Source organism: Microtus pennsylvanicus, chromosome 2, assembly GCF_037038515.1.
Source record: "Microtus pennsylvanicus isolate mMicPen1 chromosome 2, mMicPen1.hap1, whole genome shotgun sequence".
NCBI classification, from domain to species: Eukaryota; Metazoa; Chordata; class Mammalia; order Rodentia; family Cricetidae; genus Microtus; species Microtus pennsylvanicus.
In genome coordinates, this window is record NC_134580.1 from 142,448,440 (window position 1) to 142,476,245 (window position 27,806).

A 27,806-nucleotide genomic window follows, 5' to 3' on the forward strand; every position below is an offset into this window, starting at 1 on the left:
TCAATGCACACTTGTTTATTACAGTAAAACCAGGCAATGACCGACAGCACACTGCTTATGGAACACTGGTAAACTTGACTTACAGGATGCCTAGCCCGGACAGCTACAGTTTGTCCCAGAAAGACCAATGGCCACAGGAGCCACACTTCAGACCTGATAGTTGCTGCTTCAACAGGTGGGTTCACATATATGCTCACCCCCCCACAAAAAACCCAAACCCAAAAAAACCCTTGCAACACAACAAATTGCCTTTATTTCGGTATGCATCCATATTTCAACATTTAGTGGTCCTGAACAGAGTGAGGAACATGGCAACGAGCCAGGAGGCTAGGCCCACTGAAAACTCGTGATACGGAGCTCCTCCAGGTCCCTGCCGAGGGTCTGAGGAGCAGCAACACTGAAACCTGAGTCCACAGGGTCAGGGCCTCTGTTCCAGCTGTCAGGCTCCACATCAGACCGGATGGGTGGCCAGGGAGCCCTGTCCAAACCTCTTCAGTTTGTAAAAGCAAAGCGATTATGAGAAAAGGAACCGACACAGAACCCCGTGCGCTTAGGACTCTCCGCATGGCCTTTCTCTAGGCGGAATCACCAAGGACCCTGAACACTGGCAGGTTTGTTGCCTCGTGACTGCTCTGTTCACCTCGAGACCTGAGCTCAAAGTGCATCGGCTGATGGTGGCAGCAGGGCTGAGGACCCAGCACCCCTTCCCAGGCTGGTGGCAAGTGAATGTGTGGTCCAGAGCTAAGTGAGGGAGGCCAGGCTCTTCCAACCTCATCTGATGGCTTCTGGCCACAGCAAGTGTTGGGTGGTGATGGGCAACAAGGGAATTGAGGAGGGGAAAAGCAGCACCCCTTGATAAAGGTGGGGATAAGGGAAGCCCTGAATTCCTCACCCACGGCCAATTTCAGAGGGAGGGGAGGGTTACAATCTAAGACTTGGCCAAGGGCGGGAGTGGAGGAATGGGGGGACGATGGCTTGGACGGGGCATCACTTAAGACTTAAGGAAGCAGGGGTACAGCCAAAGCACCCCAAGCCCAGCAGTAGTCCCACGGCTGCTACCTGAAGCCTTCCCATCTAGTCTAAGGGCCACCACACAGCTGTGGCAGGAGGGCGGGGCGGGCAAAGGCAGACCCAGGCCATGTGTCAGCAGCAGGTGATTGTGTGACGTGTCTGTTCACAGTTGCGTTAGCTGTGCCCACCGCTCCCAAAGGAAATTGATTTCAACACACCTTCTTGATCCCAGAAGTTCAACTAGGCAGCCAGCGGTTACACTTGACAGAAGATGTTACACAGCACAACTCAGGTATTTCAAATGGACAGAAATTAGTATCAGAACAGTGTCTCAGGATGAAGTCTCAGTGGAGCTTCCTCTCCAGGACTTTGAGGTCTACAAGATGAATCTAGAAAATTCACTACTGTGGAAAATGAAGACTTAGGTTGGATTGGGGAGGGGAGGCCTGGGCCCTGGTGACTAATTGCTGTAACACTGTCCTTCTGGCGGCTGTGGCAGCTTCATGTTCTCTTTTGACATCATCAAGCGTCGGAGCTCCTGCAGGATGACTTTGATGCTGTGGGAATTCTGCCACTTTGCCAGCACCGCTGTGGCCCTTGGGTCCACCTGCAAAGAGGGGAAACACCTACATTACCCTGGACTCCAGAGCAAAGCTTTCCCCGAGGTTGCTATGTTGAGCCCACATGACTCCATCAACACAGAGGCCATGCCAAGCCACCCTCCCTGCCCTGTAGCCAGCCCGCCTCCCTTTTCTGGGTCCCACCCACCACGGAAGAACGAACAGAGCTCTGTGGAACAGAAGTCTTAACCTGGTCAAACTCAGGCCATCCTGATGGATCAGCACCTGGGCGTCCACACCCTGGCTTTCTCCACTATCCACCCAGGGTGAGGCTGATAAAGATGGGAGTGGCAGCAAGAGCAGCCAGGTCTCTCAGGTTACCAAGGGGTTGGTGGCTCCAATACAGCAACACACAGGACAGTTCATTTCTAGTTCTCTGATCCATCTTCTCAAGACTTCAAGGACAGAGGCATGGTGCCCCCAAGCCTCTGGCAAGCAACATAGACTCAGGAGTTGTGGCTGGGGTGTGGCTCCATGGCAGATCCCTAGCCTGAGTAAGGCCCTGGGCTCTAATGCATCGAAGTCCAGGGCAAGGCCTGGATTTGAGATTCTGTTGTCAAAATGTACTTAAGGGGGATGGAGAGATGGCTCAGTGGTTAAGAGCATTGACTGCTCTTCCAGAGGTCCTGAGTTCAATTCCCAGCAATCATATGGTGGCTCACAACCACCGGTAATAAGATCTGGTGCCAACTTCTGTCTGCAGGAACACATGCAGGCAGATCATTGTATACATAATAAATAAGTAAATCTTTTTTAAAAATGCACTTAGAAAGTAAGGTCCCAGTTAGACACTTGGGAGGGGGCAGGAGGACTGACTGCCTGGGCTACATAGTTGAGTTCCAAAGCTAGACATGGCTACAGAACAGGATCCTCTCAAAAAACAAAAGAGAAAGAAAGAAAGACAGAAAGACAGGAAAGAAAGAAAGAAAGAAAGAAAGAGAAAAAGAAAGAAAGGAAGAAAGAAAGAAAGAAAGAAAGAAAGAAAGAAAGAAAGAAAGAGGAAAAGAAAGAAAAAGCAAACGGGCCGAAAAGACGGCTCAGCGGTTAAGAGCACTGGCTGCTCTTCCAGAGGACTTGAGTTTAACTCCCAGCACCCACATGGCAGCTCACAGTTGTCTGTAGCCTCAGTTTCCAGGGACCCGACACTGTAACAAGGATAAACGAACAAAACACCAATGCCACAAAGTAAGTAAGTAAGTAAGTAAATAAGTAAATAAGTAAATAAATAAATAAAATTAAAGCCGTCGCATGGCAGTGGTCAAGGGCCATGTAAAGATGTCGGAAAGGCTAAGCCTCAGTTTCTGCATCCGGTCAACACTCTTATCAGCGACAGTACAGGACTCCAGGGGTGAGCTCAGAGGAGTGACAAGACACAATGGAAGTAGCCCTGCCCCAGTGCTGAAGACACACTGTGATAACCTGCAGAGGATAAGCCGGCAGAGCACCGTGGGCAGGAGGGACTTACCACGCCATTTGAACTACTCACGCCGCTCATATTGACTTTTGTTACAAATCTTACAGATGGGGGTGCTTCTGGGTATTTAGGCCCACATTCTATTTTAAGGCTGTATATTCGGTTTTCATAAATTGTCTGGAAAAAAAAAAAGGGTACAGAGATATCAGTTACAAAGAGCTAAGAGACGCACAACTTGTGACAACTTCTGAGACATTGCTGCCCTTGGACCACAGCTTGACCTTGAAGAAACAAGCAAAGGACAGATGTACGAGGCTGGCGTCGCCCAGGTGTGAGGGTCAACAAGTCCAGCCCGAGGCCACATCTCCTACAGCATGTGCCACCTGGCCACAGAACCTTCTATGTCCTAGTAACGCTTGACATGAGAAGCCACCAGCATCTAGTGCGAGAAGGCCATGCAGCTGATGCACCGGATCACCAGCGGCCGCATCAACTCTGAAATGGCAGCCATGGCTGGGCATCGTGGTGCAGACCTGTAGCCCCAAGAGCAAGGCTATCTCTAACTACAGTGACTTTGAGGCCAATCCGGGCTACGTATGTCTCTGTCTCAAATAAACAAAAATGTCAACTGTTGAGAGCTGTGGAGATGGCTTGGTGGATAGAGGTGCTTGCTATGCAAGTCTGCCAAGGCGAAAGGAGGAAAAGAGTACGAACAATGTCTGCTGGTCTCTAAAAAGGCAATCATGCCTTCATGAGAACACAGGCAGGCCCAACCCCTACACTAGCACCACTGACTCTGCGCCCTCAGATAACACTGCCATGACCGCCCCGATGGTAGCCTGGCCCTGAATCAGGGGCCACCCTTCTTTCGTGAGCCCTTCGCACATGGCAGTGTCCCTTCCTTAGGAGTCTTGCATGCACAACAGTTGCTCCTATGCAAACAGTGGCATCTACTGGGCTCAGGGTCTTTTAAAAAACCACTGGACATGTCTAAGAAGCCAGTTCTTCAGGTCACTCATCACAGCTCACTCACCTACCTACGCAAACCATTCTCACGCCAAGTGACTAAGCCAGTGCTCAAACATGATCTTGCCACTCTCAACCTCTCCCCTCTCTCCCTCCTTCCTTCCCTCCCTAGGGAGTGCTGCCACCCAGCTATCCAGCATGGTCAACCAAAACCTAGCTGCAGGGCTGGGGGTCTGGGTGGAAGAGCGCCCTCACAGCTTGTGGGTTCACATCGCTGAGGTCTCCCTAAGCCTGCATGTTAGCCTCTCAGCTCCCAGCACAGACTCCATGAAGAGCCGTAACCCCCAGGGACATCCAGGAGAAGCCAAGGCAAAATTGCCAAAGTGCAAAATTCCAGGTAAGAGCTGTAGAGTAAGGCCTTGCCTCAAAAACAAACAAACAAGCAAACAAACAAACGAGGGAGCTCTTGCTCTTGTATAAGACCGTGGTTCAGGCGGGCGGTGGTGGCGCACGCCTTTAATCCCAGCACTGGAGGCAGAGGCAGTCGAATCTCAGAGAGTTCGAGACCAGCCTGGTCTACAGAGCTAGTTCCAGGACAGGCTCCAAAGCCACAGAGAAACCCTGTCTCGAAAAAACCAAAAAGACCGTGGTTCAGCTCCAGCACCCATATGGCAGTCCAAAACTGCCTGTAACTCCAGTTCCAGGGGATCTGATGCCCTCAGTGGACACCAGACATGCATATAGTATACAGACACACATGCAGGCTAATACATTACATAAAAGACTAGCCCTCTTAAAAACCCAGCAGCTGGGGTATGGTTTGCTTAGTGTACACAGTGTTGTGCTCCGTCCCCATCACAGCAGAAAACCCCAACCAACACAACTACAGCTTCATTAATGCAGTGATGTACATCTGCATGTACACCTACAGCTCTGTGCAAAGGCGGTCTCATCTAACACAGGACAAATAAATGAATACACACACACACACACACACACACACACACACACACACACAAAAACCCAACCAAACTAGTAAAAATAAACAAGCAACCTGGGCCAGGAAGTCCAGGCCTGTGACTGAGGTACAGGGGGCTGAGGCCAAATGATTTACGTTCCAGCCCTGCCAGGGCTACAGAGTTTTCAAGGGCAGCCTGGGCACTGTGGTGAGGAACTGTCTCAAAAACAGCACCTGCCTGGCATGCAGGGGCCCTAACATCAGTCCCCAACACTAAAATGAATAAGCAAAGAGCTGAGTCCCTTAGGGGTTCTACTGAGATGCTCTGCCAAGGGCCAGTGAGCTGATCCAGCAGGTAAAGACGTTTGACACCTGAGCTCACTTCCCTGGGATCCACAGGGTAAGAGAATGTCAGAGTGGCCTCTGACCCCATGCACGCTGTAATGCACATACATATAATGCATATGAAGGTAAATATGTGTAAAGAATTTATTATGAATATATATAAATTTGTTTGTGTATGTGTGTGCAACGCCCATGGAAGCCAGAAAGGCCTGAGGTGGAACTTGCTGCCATACCTGGCAGCCAGAGTTCAGTGTACATACGCACACGCACGCACACACCGATTAGTGAACGAATGGCATTCAGTTAACAAGACCACCACAGCATGGAAGCCGGGATGGAATCGTGATCCTCTGGAGTAGCAAGCTCTCTAGCTGCTGAGCCATTCTTTCCAGCCCCATAAACAACTAGATGCTAAAAATAAATAAAGTTGCTTGCACACACTTTGCATCTCAGCACTTAGGAGGTTGAGGCAGGCACATCTCTGCCAGTTTAAACTGACATAGTGAGTTCCAGGCTAGCAGCGACTGAGACCTGAGACCCTATCTTAGATGCTATGAGATAGGGTCTCTCTGTGTAACCCTGGCTGTCTTGGAACTCACACTCTGTAGACCAGGTTGGCCTCAAACTCAGAGACCCACCTGCCTCTGCCTATCTTAAAAAAAATCTGATTATGTCAGAGATCATGTGGGGGTTACGGTACATACCCATAACTTGGGAGGTAGAACGAGGAAGTTCAGGAGTTCAAGATCAGCCTATACTACATAAGATTCCAACTCAAAACACCAAGTTGGTTCTTAGTTCCAGAGCACACACCTTATGAGCCAATCATAGAGCAGAACACCCACACCAGGAACCTAGAAATAGCTGCTTGTATGACCCTGTTTTTAACATCAGAGAACCAAGTTTAATCAAAACTATTGGGATGTCAGGTGTGGCGGTTCACGACAATGACTCAGCTTTTGGGAAGTTGAGGCAGAAGGATTGCTCTAAATTCCAGGCCAATCTGGGCTATAGACTCTAAAATGTCTCCTAAAGCAAAACAATGAAGGCATAGGTTTTAAAAGGAGAACAGGGGCTGGAGAGATGGCTCAGTGGTTAAGAGCACTGGCTGCTCTTCCAGAGGTTCCCAAGTTCAATTTCCAGCAACCAAATGTGGCTCGCAACCATCTATAATGGGATCTGATGCCCTCTTCTGGCCTGCAGCTGTACATGTAGAGTACCCACACATTAAAAAAAAAAAAAAACCTGGCTGGTGGTGGTGCAAGCCTTATATCCCAGCACTCAGGAGACAGAGGCAGGCGGCGGATCTCTGTGAGTTCCAGGCCAGCCTGGTCTACCGAGAGAGAGTTCCACGACAGGCTCCAAGCTACACAGAGAAACCCTGTCTCAAAAAAACAAAACAAAACAAAAAAACTCTGCAAAGAGACAAATAAATAAAATTAAAAAAATAAATGAATAAAAAAGGAGAACAGACTGACTGGGTAGACGGGAAGCACACCTTTGGCCCCAGCACTAGGGCTGTGGAAGCAGGCAGATCCCTGAGTTCAAGGCCATTTATACAAGAGAAACCCTGTCTTGAGAACGAACAAAGCAAAACATCCCAGCTGGGCAGGGATGGCGCATGCCCAGTGCACTCCCAACACTTAGGCGGTAGAGGCACATGAAACTCTGGAGTTCGAGGCAAGCTAGCTCAGTCTACAGAGCGAGTTCCAGAACAACCAGGCTACACAGAGATGCCCTGTCTCGAATAAAACATTAAAAGAAGAAAGGACCAGGAAAGAAAGTGTTAGTAACAGTGGGACAGACAGCTCCTCAGACGCTGAACAGCTGTCACTAATCTGGCAATGCCAGTCCTAGGTATGTAACCCAAAAAACTGAAAACACAAAAAATTTCATCACGTGCCATAGGTGTCAGTCCCAATGCTACCACGATGAGCGGGTAAACTAAGCAGGCACACCCAGGATGAAGTTCCTCTGGGCGGTGCAAAGGTACAAAGTACTGCAGGTGCAGCTCAGGGTGGGAGGGGGAAGAAGTCACCGCCAGCATGTTAAGTGACGGATACTGTGGTGGTCTTGTTAGCTGAATGCCATTTGTTCACTAATTTGTGTGTGCACATGTGTGTACACATTGAACTCTGGCTGCCAGGCATGGTAGCTCCTTGCTCACTGAGCTACTCTGTACATTGTAACACCATCACTGACTGGGGCCCCAGACCACATGGAGGGTGCTTACTGAGCACCAGCTCTCAACCCTCTCCTCTTTTTGTCAGGGCACCAAGAAAAACTTATACATATTAGGAGCACACTCTAAAAGTGTATAATCTAAAAGATTATACATATTAGGAGCACACTCTAAACCAAGCACGGTGACATACATGTAATCTCAGTACATCAGAAGCAGAGCAAGAGAGTCTTGGTTTGAAGCCTGCACTACACTGTCCACCTGTATCTCAGAAATCAAGGACTGCGGGCCAGAGACGGCTTAGCTATTAAGAGCTTATTCTGTTCTTGCAGAGGACCCACTCGGTTCCCAGCCCCTCTGTTGGCAGATCATAACTTCCTGTTAAATCCAGCTCCAGGGAATCCAATACCTCTGGCTTCCTTGGGCATCTGCAGACACATTCCCTATACCAAACACGCAGTTAAACTAAGAAAAGCCCCGTGGCAGAGCACCTGCCCGCCTTGTGCAAAGCTCTAGACCCCAGCATTTGGGAGGCCGGGGCAAGAAGATGCCAAGTTCAAGGCCAGTGTAGTCTGCAAAGCAAAATCCTGCTCTATTTTTGAGATGGGATCTGGCTATGTAGCCCAGGCTGGCCTCTAACCAATAGTGATCATCCTGCCCCGACCTTCCACGAGCTGGGATTACAGGTCCGAGCCACCATCGCCTGGCTCAAGACCCTGTCTTAATAAAAGGCATGTTTGGGGTGTGGCTCAGTGGCACGATGCATGATTTGCCAAGCAAGCATTTGTGAGGTCTAATGTGGCCTTGTCATACCAGGGCTGCAGGGCAGGCGTACACAGTAGCATAGGGAGAGCACTCGGTGCTGTAGCAGCTCTCTCGGCTCTATGCCCCTCTCAGAAAAGGGTAATCCATCAGTTTCTGCTCGTTAGAGACAGGGCCTTGGCGTGTAGCCCAAGCTGCCTTGAACTTGTAGCATTTGTGCCTCCCCTTCTAGTTTACAGGTGTGCGCTGTACCACACCCAGCCCGCATTTAAACAGAGCAGAGTATTTTCAATACCATTTATGGGCTGTTCTAGATTTCTGTCTGCCTGTTCCTTTCGTTTTGCTCACATTTATGTGGGTCCTGGAGCTGGAGTTATGGATATTTGTGAGCCATCACATGAGTGCCGGGATGGAACCTGCGTCCTCTGCAAAAGTAACGAGCGCTCCTGACCTCTGAGCCATCTTCAGCCCACCTGTCTCTTGAGATAGCATCAAGGATACAGACTGGCTTGATATTCCCCACGTGATAAAGATTACCACGACTGGACCCTCCTGCCTCCACTGCCACATGCGGATTCAGGCAACTGTAGCCACGGCAAGTTCAACAGGAATCAGCACCCAGTGTAGCGGTGGCCAGCCTGCTGAGCCTGGGAACCTGTCTGCTGGTTCACAGCCGTTGCAACTGCTTGACCCCCAGTTGTGCAGATACTCTGGAGAGAAGGACTCTCTAGAGGCTGAATCCCCTCAGCAAAAAAAGGGTTGCAGAGCCATCTATATGAGCACCCTGGTGCCCTAGGGAGTCAGTATGCTGTTGTCACAGGGAGAAGGGAAATGGGCACAATCAGACTGTACTAACTCTCTGTACCCGGCAACAGAATCATGAATGTGACTTAGGAAGCCACAGTAAGGTGCAGGGCTAGCCATTCCCCAACAGTATCAATGATCCTCTAAAAGGAACTTCAAGTCTCTGAATGCAAACGAGCCTGCGGCAGGTGTCAGCTCCTGCTGCCTACATCTGGACTCCTCCTATCTCCAAAGTGCACACGCAGCACCTTGCTCAAGCTAAAAAGGAAGGAAGCTGTCACCCTTAGGCACAAACACACTAGACAGGTCTAGCCACATTCAGGCCACACCTCCCAGTGCTCATCTGCAGGAGTGTCCCATTCTAGGGTCTTTCCTTCTGCCAGATTCTCTCCTGCACCAGGAAGTAGACGTACATCTACCCACCCCCCCAGGGCTGACCAATGAAAACTCAACTTCTCCAGTGGAGCGTGTCAGTGTAGCCTAGTAGGCAGAGAGCACAGGCTTGGCAACCAGACCCAGGGCAGGTGACTTCACTCCTGGGTCAGCTTCCCCACCTGTGACATGGAATGTGGCTTTGTAGGAGGACCTGACAACAACCTTACAGCACTAAATACACTTCTGGAGGGCTAACTATGCACTCAGACACAACTGGCCAGGACCTCACAAACCAGAGCTCTCACAGGTCCTGGCTTTTAAAAATACCTTTGGACCCAGCAACGCTGACAGGCAGAAACAGAACCTATGCTCAGCTGATGAGCAGGGCACAGCTGGGCAGTGGTGGCTGCTGCCTCAGGAGTGTGCTGGCAGCCCAGGTGCTCAGAGCTTGTTCAGCCTGAGACGTGCCAGTTCAAAGGTCTACACTGTCATATAAACTCATACTACAGACTGTACAGGATCGACTCACCCAAGGTTAGACCTCACCAGAGGGGCTCAAATGTATAAACTGAAACTGGCCAGAGAGAGAACAGCCACATTTCAGAAAACACTGCTGGTGAGCATTTGCCCACAAGGCTACCATTGCTTTAAAAGGAGGCACAGTGCACTTAAGACAAAGACAGTTGCAGTCATGGCTTGGTGCTTACTCTTGGAGGCCCAATTATCATCCCTGTCCATCTGGTAAGTGTCATGTCTTCGTCGTCCTCTAGACCCCAGCTAACTGTGCCGTCGCCTACTCCTTTCTGGCCTTCTTCCAGCTCTTCCAACAGTCGGAAATTTCGAGGGACTTTTACTCCTAAAACAAATGGAAAGAAATTCAAGATGCTAGCAAGTCCAGGGGAAGTTGAAAGCCTAGAGCAGGCTGCTCATCGCCTCTGTCTCAACAGGAGGGCAGCATGCAGGCAACTCCAGGTCTCCCTGGCAGCGCTCACTGAACCCTAGGAAGCTGAAGGGGTGCTCAGTCACCCCAGCCCTTCCACACACCCCATCCCAACTCCCAATCTAGATGCTGCTTCCTTTGGGTCCAAGAGCTGGCTGAGAGGAAACGCCACACCAAATGCAAACTGTGGCCTGGAACATAGTGCGTTCTTTCACCTGGTCCCAGCACGGCACATTTTGGAGGCTGCAGAGACTTGGAGATGCTCCTAGCTGGGATGACTCACGTGGCCTTAGAGGAACAAGCATTGTACCCCAAGAAATGCTGTCCCGACAAGTGGCTGTCAGCACAGGCTCTCAAGGCTTTCCCAGTTGGGAAGCCAGGGCTCCTCTCCTCATTTGTAAAAAATGCCACAAGAACAGCTGGTTCTGACTCACTTTTTAGTCCCAAAGCCCAGCAAGCTGTGTATGAAGGCAACACAGAAGCACTACCAGGTCATATTAGCCCCTGAACTGAGCCTGAGCCCTGAACCATGTCAAGGTCAAGCAAGGTGTCTTGTACAGAGCTCAAACTGGGGGCACAAATGCCAGCGGTGGCAGTTGACAGCTCACTCCTGGACTCCCCTGGACTTTCCCTGAGGGGGGGGGGGACCCATAAGATCTACACAAGCCACAGGCTCTCTTTGAACACTGAGCCCCTCACCTACCCGACTCCAGCACTCACTCTGTAGCACAGCGAGGAAAGGCCGAGGAGACCAGAAGAGAGCTCCTGGTGCGGCCTGAGCTTCCTCACGTGCAAAGCACAGGCCAGCACCAGCTCACTTGCCCCACTGTGGCAGCCATGTCCCACACTCTGGGAGACAGGCAGAGAGCGGTGCCTGTTTTCATGGAGCCCACCACCCCGGGGAGGCATGGGACAGACATAATAAGTTCTGATATTTCTAAGTGCCAAGGAGCGGAGTGCAGATGCCAACCCAGCAGAGGAAACAGCTCTGACAGTGCAGCACCTGGGGAACAGGAGAGGCCACTGGAGCCCTCAGAGTGACCTGAGGTTTTCTCCCAATTCAGACAGACTCCAAGTGCTATTGGGGGTGGAGGTGCCAAAAAGGACCAGTGGCCATGTAGCAAGGAGTGCATGGTTCAAGCGGACAGGATTTCTGTCAAGTGGCCTGTGGTGTTTAAGAGAGATCAACTCTAGCATCCAAAGGTTTGGTGTGAGTATCTGGAACAAACTTGCTCATGGACCATGAGATGACTTTGGCAGTGATGGAGTGCTTCATCCTCCAGAGCCACAATTATTGTGACTTACTGGGCTAGGAGCAGTACAGGGCCTACCAGTTGAAAGGATCTGGATTCCATTCTCACTAAAATCAGAGTGACTTTATTTTTTTTGCAGCGTTTCTCTGTGTAGCCTTGGCTGGCCTCGAACTCACAGAGATCCACCTGCCTCTGCCTCCTGAGTGCTGGGATTAAAGGAGTGCGCCACCACCTCCTGGCGAGAGTGACTTCTTACTGCTGGGATGCAGTAGCTCAGAGGCAGAGCATGGCCCAGCACGCAGCTCCCACTTCTATCTCCAGTACTACAGAATTTATTTAAGGCAAATAACATTATCCTATCTCTCATTTACAGGAACAGTAAAGGTCCTTTTTTAAAAAATCATGCTTGAAGCTGGGAATGCTGGTGCATGTCTTTAATCCCAGCACTCGGGAGACAGAGGCAGGCAGATTTTGAGGCCAGTCTGGACTACAGAGTGAGTTCCAGGGCAGCCAGGGTTGTACAGAGACCCCCTGTCTCAAAGAACTGTGCACATGCATGTACCTCAGTGTCATTCCACAGGAGCTGGCCACCTCGCTTTTATTTTTTATTTTGTTTTGTTTTTAAGGCAGGGTCTCTCAGTGGCCTGACGTTCACGACAGACTACAAAGGCTGGCCACTGAACCCCAGGGATCCTGCCCCCACCTCCAAACACTGAGATCATAGACCATGCCTGTCTGCCTGGCTTTCTATTTGAGTGTTGAAGCTCAAAACCAAGTCAGCAGTCTTACAAGGCAGTATTACCTGAGCCATCCTCAGGACAAGTGTGCAAACAAAAGAGCCACCTGACTGAGAACACTACACAACAGCACATGTGGTCCTGGGGGCCGGGTGACGACAAACGGCACAGCAAAAATCTAAAAGCATACTTGACTCACGGGCTTGGGAACCACCCGCATTTGTCACACTCAGGAGAGCCAACTGCATGGTCTGGCTGGTGACGTTCTACAGCACACATGAAGCTAAAAGAGATTTGGATATCAGAGGCAAAACAAAAACAACACAATTATTCTGTTAGAGGGGAGGATTGGGAGACAGCTCAATGACAAGAGCACTTGCACTGCAAGCACGAGGACCTGAGTTCAAATCCCAACATCCATGTAGACATTGGGGCATGGGTGAACAAGCCTATGTGCCTGTGACCCCATCACTTGGATGGAGTCAGGCGAGCTTCTGACTGTGAAACTGTGTCCTGTACCGTGTGGACAGGTGTGCGTGCCTGCATTCTCATGTGCTTGCACGCCTCAGAGTTAAATCTAACTACTACTGCTATTAGAAACAGGGTCTTCATATGTAGCCTAGGCTGGTCTCAAACTCAAAAGAGATCCTCCTGCCTCTGTTTTCCAAGTGCTAGGATTAAAGGCATGTACCACACACCCCCCCCCATCTCTCTCAACAGGGTTTCTCAGTATCTATGGAGCCAGCCCTGGAACTCACTCTGTAGACCAGGCTGGCCTTGAACTCACAGAGAACCACCTGCCTCCCCGTGCTGGAATTAAAGACATGTGCCACCATCGCCCGGTCTTAATTTCTTTTTTTAATAATCACATATAGCCGGGTGGTGGTGGTGCACACCTTTAATTCCAGCACTGGGGAGGCAGAAGCAGGCAGATCTCTGAGTTTGCTAGGCCAGCCTGACACACAGATCATGTTCCAGGACAGTCAAGGATATACAGAGAGACCCTGTCTTGAAAAACCAAACCAAACCAAAAAACAAAGACAAAATCAAGCCAAATTAAAAACAAAAAACAAACAAAAAAATAAAACAAAACCACATAGATATAGATAAAGTGTATTTGTGCATGTTGAGTGTGGTACCCTGATGTGGGAGTGTCATATATCAATCTGTTGATTTCATTGGTTAAGCAATAAAGAAACTGCTTGGCCCTGATAGTTTAAAACATAGGTGGGAGGAGTAAACAGAACAGAATGCTGGGAGGAAGAGGAAGTGAGCTCAGAGACGCCATGCTCCCCTCTCCAGGGCAGATGCTCTCTGAGGCACACACGATGAAGCTCCAAACCAGGATGAACAGTACCCACAGAGGCCAGAAGAGAGATCCCCTGGAGCTGGAGTTATAGCTGGTCGTGAGCCTCCAAAATTAAATTTAAATCAGCCCTAAACTTAAATGTTTAATAATAATACAAACGTGGCTGTACAAATGACTGCATATCACTCCTGGCTGTCACTATAGTCCACAAGAGCAGAAACGAAGGACCAAAGAGCACCAGTTACACTGCTAGACCGCCATGACCACCCTATCTGAAGGGCTTTGCTAGTGGACAGTCTATGGTCCAGGCCCAACTCAGCAACAGTTCCTGCCTAGTGGGCATGAGGCTCTGGGTTTCAACCCTACCAAGGTAAAGGTAAGACAGTCATGGATCCATGGACTAACTCTTGTTCCTCCTGAACTAAGGAGGAGGCAGCTTGGGACCCTAAACCAAATTACAGACTCCTTAAGAGGACATTAGGATACAGAAAGGTCGTAGGGACACAGGATTCAACCTGCAAGCAAAAGGGAGGGGTCTCAGAAGACATCAGAGGGCTTGACTCTGGACTTCTTAGAGAGAGAGAGAGAGAGAGAGAGAGAGAGAGAGAGAGAGAGAGAGAGAGAGAGAGAGAGGTGTGTGTGTTTGGGTATCTGGTTACAGCAGTTCAGATGGTGGACGATAACAAGAAAGCCGGGAAGGACACAGACTGGGATAATGTTAGCAGAGGCATCTGTGGACACAATGGCTGCAGTGATTCCCTCCTTCCTTCGGCGCCTTGGCCCAGATCTACATTACCTTCTTGCCTCAGCCTCCTTAGCTGAAAATATGGTGTGTGTGAGCTCACGTGCAAGCGTGTGCATCCACGGCACTCCTAGCAAGGTCCCACCACCCAGCCTTTGCACTTCTTAATCTCTATAGACGACGTCCTTCTGACAGCCCTAAGACAGACTCCTTCACCTTCTCCGGGGACTCAGATCTAGAACACTTGATCTTAGTAATCTGTTTTCTTCTGTCGGGCTGGGGACCAGTGAGCTGGCTCAGCATGTAAAGGTGGCTGCCACCAAGCCTGACCATCTGACCTACCCCTGGAAGCCACATGGTGGAAGGAGGAACCGACTCCCACAAGTTGTCCTCAAGCCATGGCACACATGCCCATACACATATACCCCAAGTACTCCACCAGCCCTTGATACCCCCCCACACACACCGGGTCCAAAGTATCTGTTGAGACAGTCTCCTGTAACTCAGGCTGATCTCAAACTCACCAATGATTTTGATCCTCCAGCCTCAGCAGTTGGAGCAGCTGGGATGACAGGTCTGCACCACTGTCTCTGGCTAGTATGTTACCTTCCAATTCATTCTCCTCCCCCACTTCTTTTGTACAGCAGGGTCTCCCTACATAGTCCTGGCTGTCCAGGAACTATGTAGACCAAGCTGGACTTAAACTCACAAAGATCTGTCTGCCTCTGTTGGGATTAACAGTGTGTGTCATCATGCCTTGCTACAACTTATTTATTTTCTAAACAAGTTTTAATTCTCATTAAAATTTTGATTAAAAGTTTTGGGAGAATAGTGACAGCTGGCTGAAATCAGGAGTGAGGGTCACAGGACAGCCATTTAGCCTGAGGATGCACTGAACTCCTGTGCCAACCCCTCATGGGCTGCAGGGGAAAGCTGTCTAGGCTCTTCACCTCTGGACAGCCGAGAAGTAGCTAATGCCTGTATCTGAGTACTCTGGAGGCTGGTGTAGTAGGACCAGAAGTCCAAAGTCATCCTTAGCATAAAAGGGAGTTGAAGCTACCCTAGACTACTCAAGACCCTGTTTATAAACAACAGGACCCTTTTAAGTAAATTATCAACATGTTGGATGGATGTAGTGGCACACACCTTTAGTCAAGCACTCTGGAGGCAGAGGCAGGAAGATCTCTGTGAGTTTAAGGTCAGTCTGGTCTATATAGCAAGTTCCAGTCAGCCGTGGCTAATTAATAAGACTTGGTCTCAAAAACAATCAACAACACAATGGGTATCCACTCTCATTCAGTGTGGCAGCCCTGTGTCTAGCACCATGCCAGACAACATGGGAAGCAGGAAAGAACATAGAATCTCAGTACAAAAACCAACATTTAACTGCAGCCAATGGGAGGAAACTGAACAGCCTTCCTAACCATGGATGCTGGCAGGCTCTGAAGTGACAGGTATGGGAACTCCAATGACTGGGCCACCCCTTAAGGATATGTGGGGAGCTGCACGTGGCTCTGAGGAGAAGCAGAGAAAAGGGAAACCAAGTCTCTGGCCAGTGTCAGGATGAGCCAGCAGGCATGGCCCAGCTTTGGACTGCTTCTACCATGGCTCAGGATGGTGTCTGCCAGAAGAGGAAGTGACAATCACCTGCCACTGACTCCCTGCAGGCCTGGCAGGTATTAAGGAGGAATCTAAACTGAGTCAGCAGGTTGTGTACACCATGGTGGGGAGGTGGTGGGAGGCATGTGCTGTGCACAGCGCTGTGCAAGGCGTCACTCCCAGGTTACCAAAGGGGCAATACTTCCACGCCCTCATTCTGGACTTGACAGGCTTCAGATACGCACTTGATAAAACCGAAGCTGGTGTGACAATACAGGGCTGCAACCCATGTGCTCAGGAGGCTGAGGCTGAAGGCTTGGCAAGTTCAAGGGTTGGCTGGGCAACTTAGCCCATCTCAAAATATTTAGAAAGTGCAAAGTGGAGTGAGGGCACAAAGAGTTCAGAACACTGTGTCATACAGCCTGTGTGAAACTCCGGGTTCCGCTCAGCACCAAAAAGGAGAAGACAGGCTTGGTGGCACTTGCATGGGCTACAAAGGGAGACTTGCCCCTGCCACACACCCAAGACTGAAAAGTAAAGCGTGCAGAGCATGTATGACAGCTGCACGTGCCAGGAAAACACTTCTCTACTGAGCTCCACTGCAGCCACCAGGCACAGATCAGAGTGCACCCACGCTGTCACCAATGAGAACCAAGAGGTCAGTGTATGAGTGCGCATGTGTGTGCAGTCTGTTCATTCCACAACAGTTCTGCTGTGAGTTGAGCACTTTCCCTCGGTCCAGGATGGCAGGGGGCACAATACTCGCCCTGAGAGTTCTGTGGAGATGATGCCTGGTACACGGCCACCTTGCTATGGTACCCCCTCCCTCAGTACAATGTAGCATCTTCCAAATACCAAAACATACCCTGACCCATACCCTCTCCTGCTCAGCAGTTAAAATCCTAAAAGGTCATTCATGCAGGAGCTCTATTTGTACCTTCCACCGGGTCATCCACATCAGGACAGGCTGTACCTAAGTCCCTGACCATCAGATGAGACAGTCAGTTCCATGCCCCTGCCCCTTCAACTCCTGCCTCCAAACTCAATCTGGCCTGTGAATCCATTCCTTGAGCTCTTGATAGGCCCCACTGCTCAAGTGCTTCCAGAGGAGCCATGGCCCCCAATAAACTGACGCCAACGGCCTTCCTAGACACCTGCCAACAGGCCTCAGGCACTAGACACTTCCCACCCCAGTCTCTGTCATCCCCAGGCTCCTGCCATCTCAGGCTGGTCTTCTTGTCATGCTCATCACCTCATTCATGACTGCGGGGGTCCTGCCTGTTCTCCATGGACAGGACACTGTCATTTCCTTATATGAAGCCACCACCGACTGCCCTGTACAGCCGGGCTCTGCCCCACTGCTGCTACAGCAGCAGCTCCTCAGGCTTTTGCAGAAGGCTTGTCTTCTTCCAGCCTTTGTGCTCACTGTGGTTGCTCCCAGGCCAGAGGACTGCTAGTTACTAGTTCATCCTCAACGTGCATTCCCTCGTCTCTTGTTCAGCAAATGTAAGCCAACTGGACACTCTGAACACATCCGTCTCGCCTCCCATCTGAGTACACTTGCTCATGAGAGCTCGGGTCAGTCTGTTTGCTCACTGTCTTCTCCAACAGGTATGTGATGTGTGCTGACAAGCCCTCAGACTCACAAAATTCTAACAGATTCTGGAAAACACATACAGGAAATATTTGGTTTTACACAGCCCAGGCCGCCCTGACCCACCTGCCTCCGCTCCCAAGTCCTACTAGCATTACATGTGCATCCATCGTGCTTGCCTTAAGAATCTTATCAAAGGGTTAAGGATGAATTTTAAGTTAAGCAAAATTCCATACCACATGCATACAGAACATGCGTTATAGCTGTCAATCTTCTGACTGCAGAGGCCAACGGGAGCTTGTAGCCATGCACCGTGCCCTACCAGCTCTGTCCCACACACCAGTACTGATGTGGGATCCCCCTCTGTATGCTGTGAATATTATTGATTAATAAAGGAACTGCTTTGGGCCTATAGTAGAGCTATAGGGGAACAGAGCTAGGTGGGGAAAACGAAACGGAATGCTGGGAGAAAGAGGGCAGAGTCAGAGAGAAGCCAGGTAGCCATGTGTAGAACCTTGCCTGTAAGCCACAACCACGTGGCAATACACAGATTAATGGAAATGGGTTAAATTAAGATATAATAGCTAGCCAATAATAAGTTAGAGCAAATGGGCCAAGCAGTGATTTATGAACCAGTTTCTGTGTGATTATTTTGGGGCTGAGTGGCTCCTTACAACACAGCAGTTTCTCTTTCTGTTTCCCCCACTTTGCTCTTTATCTATCTCACACCATCTTTGCGCCTGGTGACTCATTCAACCTGCCCCTCCCCTGGCAAGCGATGGTGCTCAATAAATGCTTCCGGGATGGACATACGAGACCATAACAATAGATGATGACATCATACAACTGAGGTATCTGAGTGTCTTCAATTTACTGTGTGTGTGTGGTCAGAGAACAACTTTGTGAACAGAATTCTCTCCTTCCTTTTACATGGTTTCGGAGATCAAACTCAAGTCTCCAGGTTTAGCCAGCAAATGCTTTTATCCACAGAGCCATCTCGCTGGCTCCATCTCAGGGTTTTGTCCTCAGTTACATTTTACTTATTTTGTGTGTACCATGATGCACTTGAGGCGGTCAGAGGACAACTTTCAGGAGCCAGCTCTCTCTTCTTCCACCATGTAGATTCCAAGGAGTAAATTCAGGTCACCAGACTTTGTGGCAGGAACCTCTATCCACGGAGTCATCTCAGAGGGTTTTATCATAAAATCTGGTAGCTTTTTAAATGACTACATTTTATTTTGTATGCATATTGTGTTTGGATGTGCTGGTGCCACAGCTGGCCATGTAGTAGCACCCAGGAGTCAGTTCTACCATGTGGTCCTGGGAACGAACTCAGGTTGTCAGTCTTGGCCGCAAGAGCCCTTCCTCTGCAATTTGTTCCCAGTCCCCAGCCTAGCTTATAGTCCTGGTTGGCCTGAAACTTGCTATGTAGACTAGGCTGGCTTTGAATTTAAGAGATTTACCTACTCCTGCCTCCCTAGCACTGGGATTAAAGGCATATGTCACAACTTGCCCAGCTTTTTAAAATTTATATTTAGTTTTTTTGAGAGAGGGTCTCTATATAGCTCTGGTTGTCTCGAACTTCCTCTGTAGACCAGGCTGGCCTCAAACTCAAGAGATCCACCTGCCTCTGCAGCAGCAGTGCTGGAATTAAAGGTGTGCGACACTATAGATGGTTCCAAAAGCCTTCTCCATGAAAAAAAAATTAGCAATCCGAGTGAAACTTATTTTGGGGGGGATGGAGCAGAAGTGCTGGAGATTGACCAGTCAAGTATTCTACGGTGGAACTATATTATGACATCACCTCTTTTGAGGCAGCATCTCACTGGTTTGCAGGCTGATCTTGAACTGCCTCTCCAGTTGAAGTGAGCTTTCAACTTCTGATCTTCCTGCCTTTGCGTTTCCGGCAGCCGGACTGGTTTACCAGTCTGTGTCACTAGGTCTTGCTTTGGTTCCTCACCAAACCTCACAAGAAAAGGGCTCTTTTCTGTGCTGGGCCTGAGCCTCTCCAAAGCTCGGTACCTAGAAAGGGTTCCTCGGGGCAAAACCATGAGTGTGTCACTGGTGTCCCACACCTTAGAAAGGCACAGGAAGCTAATGCAGCTAACAAAGTGCTGAGAACCATATGGCCTGAGGGCACCTCAGTCCTGGGACCCCAGGGCACAATCAAGCACTGACTGAGTCAAAATGAGATGTGCAGCTACATCAAGAACTGAAATCAAGGGTCAAGGCCCGGCTGCCAAGTCTGACTCCTCGAGTTCTAGCCTGGATCCCACATAGCAGAAGAATTAGTCCATGCAGATTCTGACCTCCAACCCTGCAATGAGGTACATGTAACCACACAAAGCAAATCAAAGTAGCTAAAAACAAAAGGCAGTGATAACCTAGGTGCTCGAAATATGGCTCAGAAGGTGAAGAAGCTGTCACCAAGCCTGACTCGAGGTTCAATCCCTGAAACTGATATGGTGGAAGAAGAGAACCAATTATCACTAAGTTGTTCTCTGACCTCCAAAAGTATACCACAACATATACCACTCTCCTAAGAAAAAAAAGTACGACATGCAGGTTAAAAAAGCATTGAATGTTTTACACGGTATCCTAGGGTAACACAGTAATTCAAAGCACAGAAATATATTAAATTGAGCTGGAGAGACGGCTCAGAGGTTAAGAGCACGGGCTGCTCTTCCAGAGGTCCTGAGTTCAATTCCCAGTAACTAGTTGGTGGCTCACAACCATCTATAATGAGATCTGGTGCCCTCTTCTGGCATCCAAGCATACATGCAGACAGAAGACTGTACATAATAAATAGATTTAAATAAAGATTTATTTAAAAAATAAATAAAAGGAATATAAAAAGAAACATTTTTAAATCTTGGGAAAAGGATTCTGGGGTGTGCCTACACATCTACAATCTCAGCCCTCAGGAAGCTGAGGCAGGGAGACTGAGACCAGCCAGGGCTACACAGCACGATCCTGTCTCTAAAACAAACTGAAGGTTAAAAAGGCAGAGGGGAGCAGGCCCAGCTGGTGAAGAGCTTAGCATGCAAGTCTGAGGATGCAAGTTCCGAGTCTGCACCAACAAAAGCCAGGCATAGCGTGTGCGCCTGTAACATCAGCATCTAGGAGGTGAAAGCACAGATCAGTCTGATATCATGAAATACAGCCTCAAAAACAAATGCACAAAAAATCCAGGTGAGCCAGGCGGATCTCTGAGTTGGAGGCCAGCCTGGACTTCGCAGTGAGTTGAGGCCAGCCCGGTTTATACAGACAAGGACGCACATGGATTTAACCCCAGCACCCAAGAGGCAGAGGCAGTATCTGAGTCTGAGGTCAGCTACAACTGTAGTGAAACTCTGTCTAAAAAATAAAAGTATCTTTTGGGAACCTCATGCAGTGGCTCATATATGTAACTGCAGCACTAAAGAGGCTGAAGCAGGAGGATTATCACAAGTTCCAGGCCAGCCTGAACTAAAGAGTAAGACTTTGTCTAACAAATAAATAGTTACAATACAAATGTCTTTGGAGAACTGGTGATCATATAGCCATGGTTCTTAGTTCTGGCAGACTGTGTGTCCTACCCAAGCCCCTCCCTTTTTTTTGTTTTTCAATTTAACTTTTCTAGCATTTCTTTCTTCTTTTTAAAAAATATTTATTTATTTAGTATACAGTGTTAGTTTCCATGTCTGCCTACAGGACAGAATAGGGCACCAGATCTCATTATAGATGGCTGTGAGCCACCATGTAGTTGCTGGGAATTGAACTCAGGACCTCTGGAAGAATAGTCAGTGTTCTTAACCTGTGAGCCATCTCTCCAGCCCTCTTTCTTTTTCTTTTTTTTTTTTTGAGACAGGATTTCTCCGTGTAACAGCTCTGGCTGTTCTAGAACTAAGTTTGTATACCAGTCTGGCTCCAAATTCACAGAGATCTGTCTGCCTATGCTTCCCAAGTGCTGGAGTTAAACGAGTGTGCCACCACTGCCTGGCTCAGGCCCCAGTTTATGAGGGTGGACTTCTGGGTCCTGAGAGACCAGTTGTTGGTTTAGGTGCTTGTTCAGGGACCAGGACTAGAATGCTGCTCTAGCCTCAGAAGTGACAAGGCCTGGAAGGTGCCCTGGGAGGCAGTATTACTGAAGCTGGACAGCGGCCAAATGATGCCTTTTGTTCTGATAGCCAGTCTTCCTGAGAGCTGGCCTGGGATGTCCTCCGGGAATCCAGGAGGAGAGCTTCATAGCGTGGTCCAGCAATGTCTAGGACAGGCCTCTAAACTGTCCGAGGATAGAGAGTCTTCTATGGAAGATTCCATGGCAGCCTGTTATTTTTTTTTAAGATTTATTTATGTTTTGCCTGCATGTATGTAAGTGAACCATGTGTGTGCCTGGTGCCCTAAGAAGTGAGAGGGCATTGCATCTGCTGGAACTGAATTCACTAATGGTTGTGGGTGCTGGGAGTCCAACCCGGGTGGTTTCCAAGAGCAGTCAGTGTTCTTCACCACTGAGCCCATCTCTTCAGTCCCCATGTCTACCAATCTTTACAACTTAGTGTGACAGGACAGAAGATTGCTGGTAGCTCAGTGACCAAGTAAAGATCAGATTTTCTCTGATGGGGTAGAAGGAGCCAGAAGTCCAGTTCAAAAGGAGCACTGAATTCTGTCCCTTTCTTCAGGGACAGTCCCACACTGGAGTTCCACACCTCCTCACCACCCTGTCAGTTTCCCTTGCAAGCGTCTGGTCAGAGAACTCATTACGACAGCCCATGGTGTTTACTGAATACCTGCTATGTCACCCAGGCCTCAGTTCCCTCACCATCCCAAGAGGTTTCTGCCTCAACAGGTTTGGCAAAATTAAAAGATGTGCTCAAGCCAGTACCCGGCACCCAGTAAGCCCTCTAAGCTCAAGTTTAAGTCTTAGAGTGAGGCATGCAGTGCTTCACCTGTAATCCCAGGCTCAGGAAGGAACGCCTGAGTTTGAGAGCAGTCTAGGCTACACAGTGAGATCATGAGGCAAAACAACAGTAACAAAAATACTACACTCAAACCCCAACAAAATCAAGAAGCCTGAAGGCTTGCGCACAGATGAGGACAAGGACCTACTTCTCTATGTGGGCACACAGCTGCCCCTAGCTCAGCAGGCGCAGATTACTCAGAGAAGGTGCACACCTGTAAGTCCCACCACTGGGGAGGCAGAGGCAGGGTGGATCTATGAGTTTGAGGGTAGCCTGGTCTACAGAGTGAGTTCCAGGTCAGCCAGGAGGCTACATAGTGAGACCCTCTGGGGAGGAGGGATCTCTAGGTGTTGTGGCCTTTTCATGATTACGCTGAGGACTCCTAGCTTGTATTTATTCCACTGTCATCAAACTTCTGCAGTTTCAACTCGGGACACAGAGTAAGAGAGGGAGAAGGTAGAGGAAGGTAAATATGATTTTGTCGTTCTGTTGATGTGAGGAACCAAACCGAAGGCTGTGCTAGGCAGGTATGCTACATGAGCTAAATTCTCAGCCCCGTAAGTTAACACAAAGAACAAAAGCTCCATGAAAACTCACTTGGCAATTCTCTTCTGAAGCTCTATCCTGGCCTTTTTTATTTATATGTATATGTCTGTGTATATGACACATATGTACAAAGTGCCCACAGGCCAAAAGAGAGGCAGTGGATCCCCTGAAGCTGGAGTCAGGCAGTTGTGAGCTGCCCTAAGTGGGTGCTGACAGCAGAGCTCTGGTCCTCTGGAAGAACAGCAAGTGCTTCAATCACGGAGCAACCCCGCCAGCCCTCAAGTGGTAAGTCTTGATGCAATGGTGGCGGGTAGCACACATCTGTGACCCCAGCACTCAGGAGATGGAAGCAGGAGGATCAGGGGTGTGTCAAAGTTATCCTCAACTCCACAGGGGTTGAAGACCAACCTGGGCTACATGAGATCCTGTCTTAAAAGGATAAAATAACATCAAAAAAGAAAAGAAATCCCCCTTGGACTGGCTCATCAAGCAGATCCCACTTTGGGGCAGGCTTCTGCTTCTCAGGCTGAACATATTAGGAAGCAGCTATCCTGAGGGCAGGCCATGGAGGAGAAAAGGTGTTGGCTGGGAGGGACCTGAAATGGCTCACAGTGAGACCCAAGGGAACTGGGGCTCCTTTCCCATCTTCAGCTGCCTGGGGACACCCGTGAATGGAAGGAAAGACTACAATCTCTACTGCCCAGATGGTGACATTTCTAGAAGCTGGATGTGTGCATGAGGCCACGCCCCTGCATGCATATTTACAGTGGCACCCTGCCAAGGCTTGTCACTCTGGCATTTGGTATCTGGTTATCTGTCAGGGCAGGGCAGGGCAGCACAGTATGTGGGCTGCTGGATGAGAGGAAGAGCCTGGCAGCCAAGGGCCACTGTGTGATATCCTGCAGTCCTGGAACCACAGGAGAGAAGTTACCTACCACTGCAGACATCTTGATGGTTTGTTGCAGTGTGCTTGTCTCTGCCTCTCTCTGAGACCGAGGCCAAGATCACGGGAGCAAACCATGTGGGAAGGTGCCAGCAGCAGTGACCACAAAACCCGAGCTCAACCCCTACAGGAACTCCAAGGCTACACAGTGGTTTCCTGGCAACCAGAGCACAGACTAATGAAAACGCTCAGTCTAAAGGTGGACAGGCCTGAGCGTACCTGAAGGATGTAGAGGGGAGCACAGGCTAAGCTCCAGTTTAACCAACCAAAGTCCTGCTTCCACTCTAACACTCCATACTCAGCCTCCTGTTGCCTTGGGGTACAGGTCAGACCCCATCATTCCTTCTCTTCGAGGCAAGCATTCACTCAACATACACTGAGCGCCTGCTTCATACCAGACACTTGTTCCATTCCATGGCTTCCCCCTGCACTTAGTAAAACCCAAAGTCATGTCATCTCTCTCCAGCTCAACACTAAGGCATTTAAATCTTCTCCCCTGACATTTACTTACAGGGGGAAGGAGCACCTATGGAGATCAGAGTACAACTTGTGGAAGCTGGTTCTTTCCTCAAACAATGTGGGTCCTGGGGATCAAGCTCGTGGCCCAAGGCTCAGCAAGGACCTTTACTGCCGAACCATCTCATTGGTTCCATGCCTTTTAATTTGATCTTTCACCTCTACAAGTCGTCCTCACTACGGCCACTGCACCAGTCCTTCCCCACCACTGGTCTATTCAAATGTTGCCCTAGAAGCCTGCCCGATTATCACAGCACACAATTTTCTTCACAGCACTTCCTGCTTTTTGGAGTCACTTTATTTACACCCTGAATGGCCTTCTGTCTGGCTTGAATGAAACTCGAGGATAGCAGGCTGGAGAGATGGCTCAGTGGTTAAGGGCACTCACTGGCTGCTCTCCCAGAGGTCCTGGATTCAAGTCCCAACACCCACAGGGCAGCTCACAGCTGTTTATAACTCCCGTTCCAGGGGATCTGATGCCCTCACACAGACATACCAGTAGGCAAAACACCAACATACATAAAATAATGATAAATATTTATTAAAAAAATAAAAGAAACTCAAGGATAGCACTGCCTCTATCTCGTTTGCTGCCCACAACAGGACACAACAGGGCCCAGCAGCTATCTGTGGAAGAGAGGAGAGCTGCACCTCAAAGCCTACCCTATGGTGTCTAAGCAGCTAGGCACTCTGTTTCATTGCCATGCTAGGGATGGAATTCAGGGCCGCCACCATGCTAGATGAACACGCTACCATGAGCCACATTCCAGCCCAGGCGCTCGGATTCCAGTCAACCGCAGCTGCTGCTGTCTGTGTCTTCCCTCCCCTGTGCTTATGAAGCACTGGCAGGGTCTCAGAAGTCAGAAGTAGCTGTCAAACCTGATTGTGAGATGGTCTCAAGTAGCTACAAGCCAAGTGCCAGTGGCACCCCAATACTGGCTGCCGGGCACTGCACTCCCAGGCCTGGCAGGGACACTGCTCCTGCCTCAACCCAGTCCAGCCTGCCTCAGCCTTGGTCTTCCTGGAGTGTCCACTGCCATGTGATGAAAGAACTGATTTAGCACCGGGCACAGCCTTCTCCAGGAGACTCCAGGCAGAGGCTGTCTGCTTTGCATTCCTTTACCTGCCCGTCCCCCACCCCTCCCCCCCCCACACAAGGAGGGCTCCTTGGAATACAATTGCAAGGACCCTGGAAAGATGGCTCCCTTACAAACTTCCCTCTAACCAACCCACCCCTAATTCTGTTGCTGCTGGGGTTGCCCACAGCTCCAAGAAGCCAACCAGTGTCCAGGCTGGTGGCCCATCCTTACCCCTTGCCCACCTCCACCGCCAGACTCCTGAAGGTGAAGCTCCTCATCAAAATGGGGCACCCAGTCTCTCCTGAATCCCTCACTTGGAAGAGCCAGGCTCTCCTGCCTGCCCAGACCCCAGGGGATCTCCTTTGCAAATGCCTATCCCACCCCCAGACCGACAGAGCTCAGGCTCCAATATCCAAGTGTAAGTTCTCAGCACGGAGGCAGACCCTGCAGGCTTCTCTTAGCCCACCAGAGATTGGCAGAGCTTCTCCCCTAAAAAACCACCCTTCCTCCCCTCCTTGCTAGTCCTTCCGTGTCATCCAAAGGTTCCCATTTCAGTGTTCCTCTCCCACCCATCCAGATTGTGGGGAGGTTCTGAGTTGAACCCATATGTTTTTTTTTCTCCAATTATCTAAGTGAGCGCTTCCACCAAACAGGCATTTCCTCCATCCGCCCAGTGCAGGAAGAGGTTTTTCTTCTTTAAAAGAAACATCTGCCGGACTGCACCCATCCCATGCTCCCCACTGCAGGAGGCTTCCCATCGATGACACGCCCCAACAGACCCCCCCTCTCCCGTCAGAGCTCCTGAGGCACCTGCTCGTGCCCACCCCATACTGCACACGGCTCCCAGCGCGCCCTCTGAAACCTATCTGGGCAGACCCTGGTCTCCTCCACCACCCAGGCCTGCTCCCGCTGCGGACGCCCTGCCTCTGCCTGTGCAGATGTCCCGGTTTCCCCAGGAAGCGACCACCATGAGCTCTCCATCTCGAAGCCCCGACCCCAAATTGGCGCGGGGCCCTGAGGTGGCCTCGCCTGCGGCCCGCGAGGCTCCGTCTCCTTCTGTGCTCCCTAGGGTTGCGCCCGCGTCCCCCAACAAGCATCTGCGGATCCCCGTAGCTCGGGCCGGCTCAGCCGGGCCTCGTCCGGGCGCTCCCGGGCTCGCTCGGCCCCTCGGCCGGCCTCCCCCACCCCCACCCCCCCGGAGGCGCCCAAGGAACCTCCGGTCTGGCCGCACCGCCCACGGCCCCACTGCCCCCGCCCGGGCTTCCGGCCGCCGCCTGCTCGTCCCGCGCCGCCAAGAGCAGCCGTAGGGAGAGCGCGGAGCCCCGGCCGGTTCATCATGGCCTCCGCAAGCCCCGGGCCCGGCCCAGCCAGCCCGCACCCCTTCCGCTAGCACGCCCGGCGCCTCCGCTCACCCGAGCCTGTGGTGGCTGCCATCTTGCGTCGCTGTCGCTCGAAGGCCGGCCCCTTCTTCACCCCCCCTTGAGCTCTGCTGAGCGCTGGTGCGCAGGCGCAAGCGCAGGCGCAGACGATGCCGCTGACGCCCGCTCTGGTTCACACCAGCCGGGCGGGAAGGGTTTTGCCCCGGTCTTCAGTGAGCGAGCACGAGGGCGGGACAACCTGCGTGTCCCTCCCAGCCGGGCACCGGGGAGGTGTGCAGGTGTTCGGCGCCGGGGCACGGGGTGACCACGCTGAGCTGGGAGAGCAAAGAGGGGGAAGGGCTGCGGACCCGGCGCCTTTCTTCGATGGCTTCCCCTCTCTCTGCGTCCTCACCACGTAGCGAGCAGGTCATTAATGTGAAAATTAAGAAGCCCAGAGCTGAAGTTCAATTCAGCTGCTGAGTCAGAATATGAACCGAGGGTTATTCTTTGTTATGGGGTACCTGAATTAAGAATTAAAAACACCCGAGAGGCCTCAATAGGTCAAATTGTGGGCCGCTACAATCTTGTTTCCGGCGTCGCTGCTGCTACGGGGGACCTGAGGTTTGATGAGACTGGACGGTGCTCGGGGCTTGAGAACCTTCCTGAGGCATGCACTCAGCCTTTTTTAGGGGGTTTTGTTTGCTTGCTACAGGATCTCAGGTAGCCCGGCTGACCTGGAGCTTACTTTATAGAGGAGGATGACCTTGAATTTCTGATTCTACGGCTTCCACCTCCAAATGCCTGTGTTGCAGA

The 27,806-nt window shown here is 50.4% G+C and overlaps 1 protein-coding gene across 2 annotated transcripts; it reads right to left on the reverse strand.

Annotated features, from left to right (window-relative positions):
• Ube2v1 (ubiquitin conjugating enzyme E2 V1) lies at positions 1 to 27,153 on the reverse strand. 2 transcript variants are annotated; one of them, XM_075963141.1, is made up of 4 exons: positions 27,048 to 27,153; positions 10,145 to 10,293; positions 3,097 to 3,222; positions 1 to 1,618 (listed from the first exon to the last, which is right to left on the reverse strand). In XM_075963141.1, the coding sequence occupies exons 1-4, from the start codon at positions 27,067 to 27,069 to the stop codon at positions 1,472 to 1,474; spliced, it is 444 nt and encodes a 147-aa protein (XP_075819256.1). In that variant the 5' UTR covers positions 27,070 to 27,153; the 3' UTR covers positions 1 to 1,471. The 2 variants fall into 2 exon arrangements, with proteins under 2 accessions (XP_075819256.1, XP_075819258.1); XM_075963143.1 differs by lacking the exon at positions 27,048 to 27,153 and adding an exon at positions 17,270 to 17,289.
• Positions 27,154 to 27,806: the final 653 nt, after the last annotated feature.

What these genes read in the sequence shown, in the direction of transcription:
- Ube2v1 (XM_075963141.1), bottom strand. Translation starts at nt 27,069, where the DNA reads ATGGCAGCCACCACAGGCTCGG. An exon ending in GGCAGCCACCACAGGCTCGG is followed by an intron (nt 10,294 to 27,047) that starts GTGAGCGGAGGC and finishes CATTTGTTTTAG; the next exon opens with GAGTAAAAGTCCCTCGAAAT. An exon ending in TGATAATTGGGCCTCCAAGA is followed by an intron (nt 3,223 to 10,144) that starts GTAAGCACCAAG and finishes TTTTTTTTCCAG; the next exon opens with ACAATTTATGAAAACCGAAT.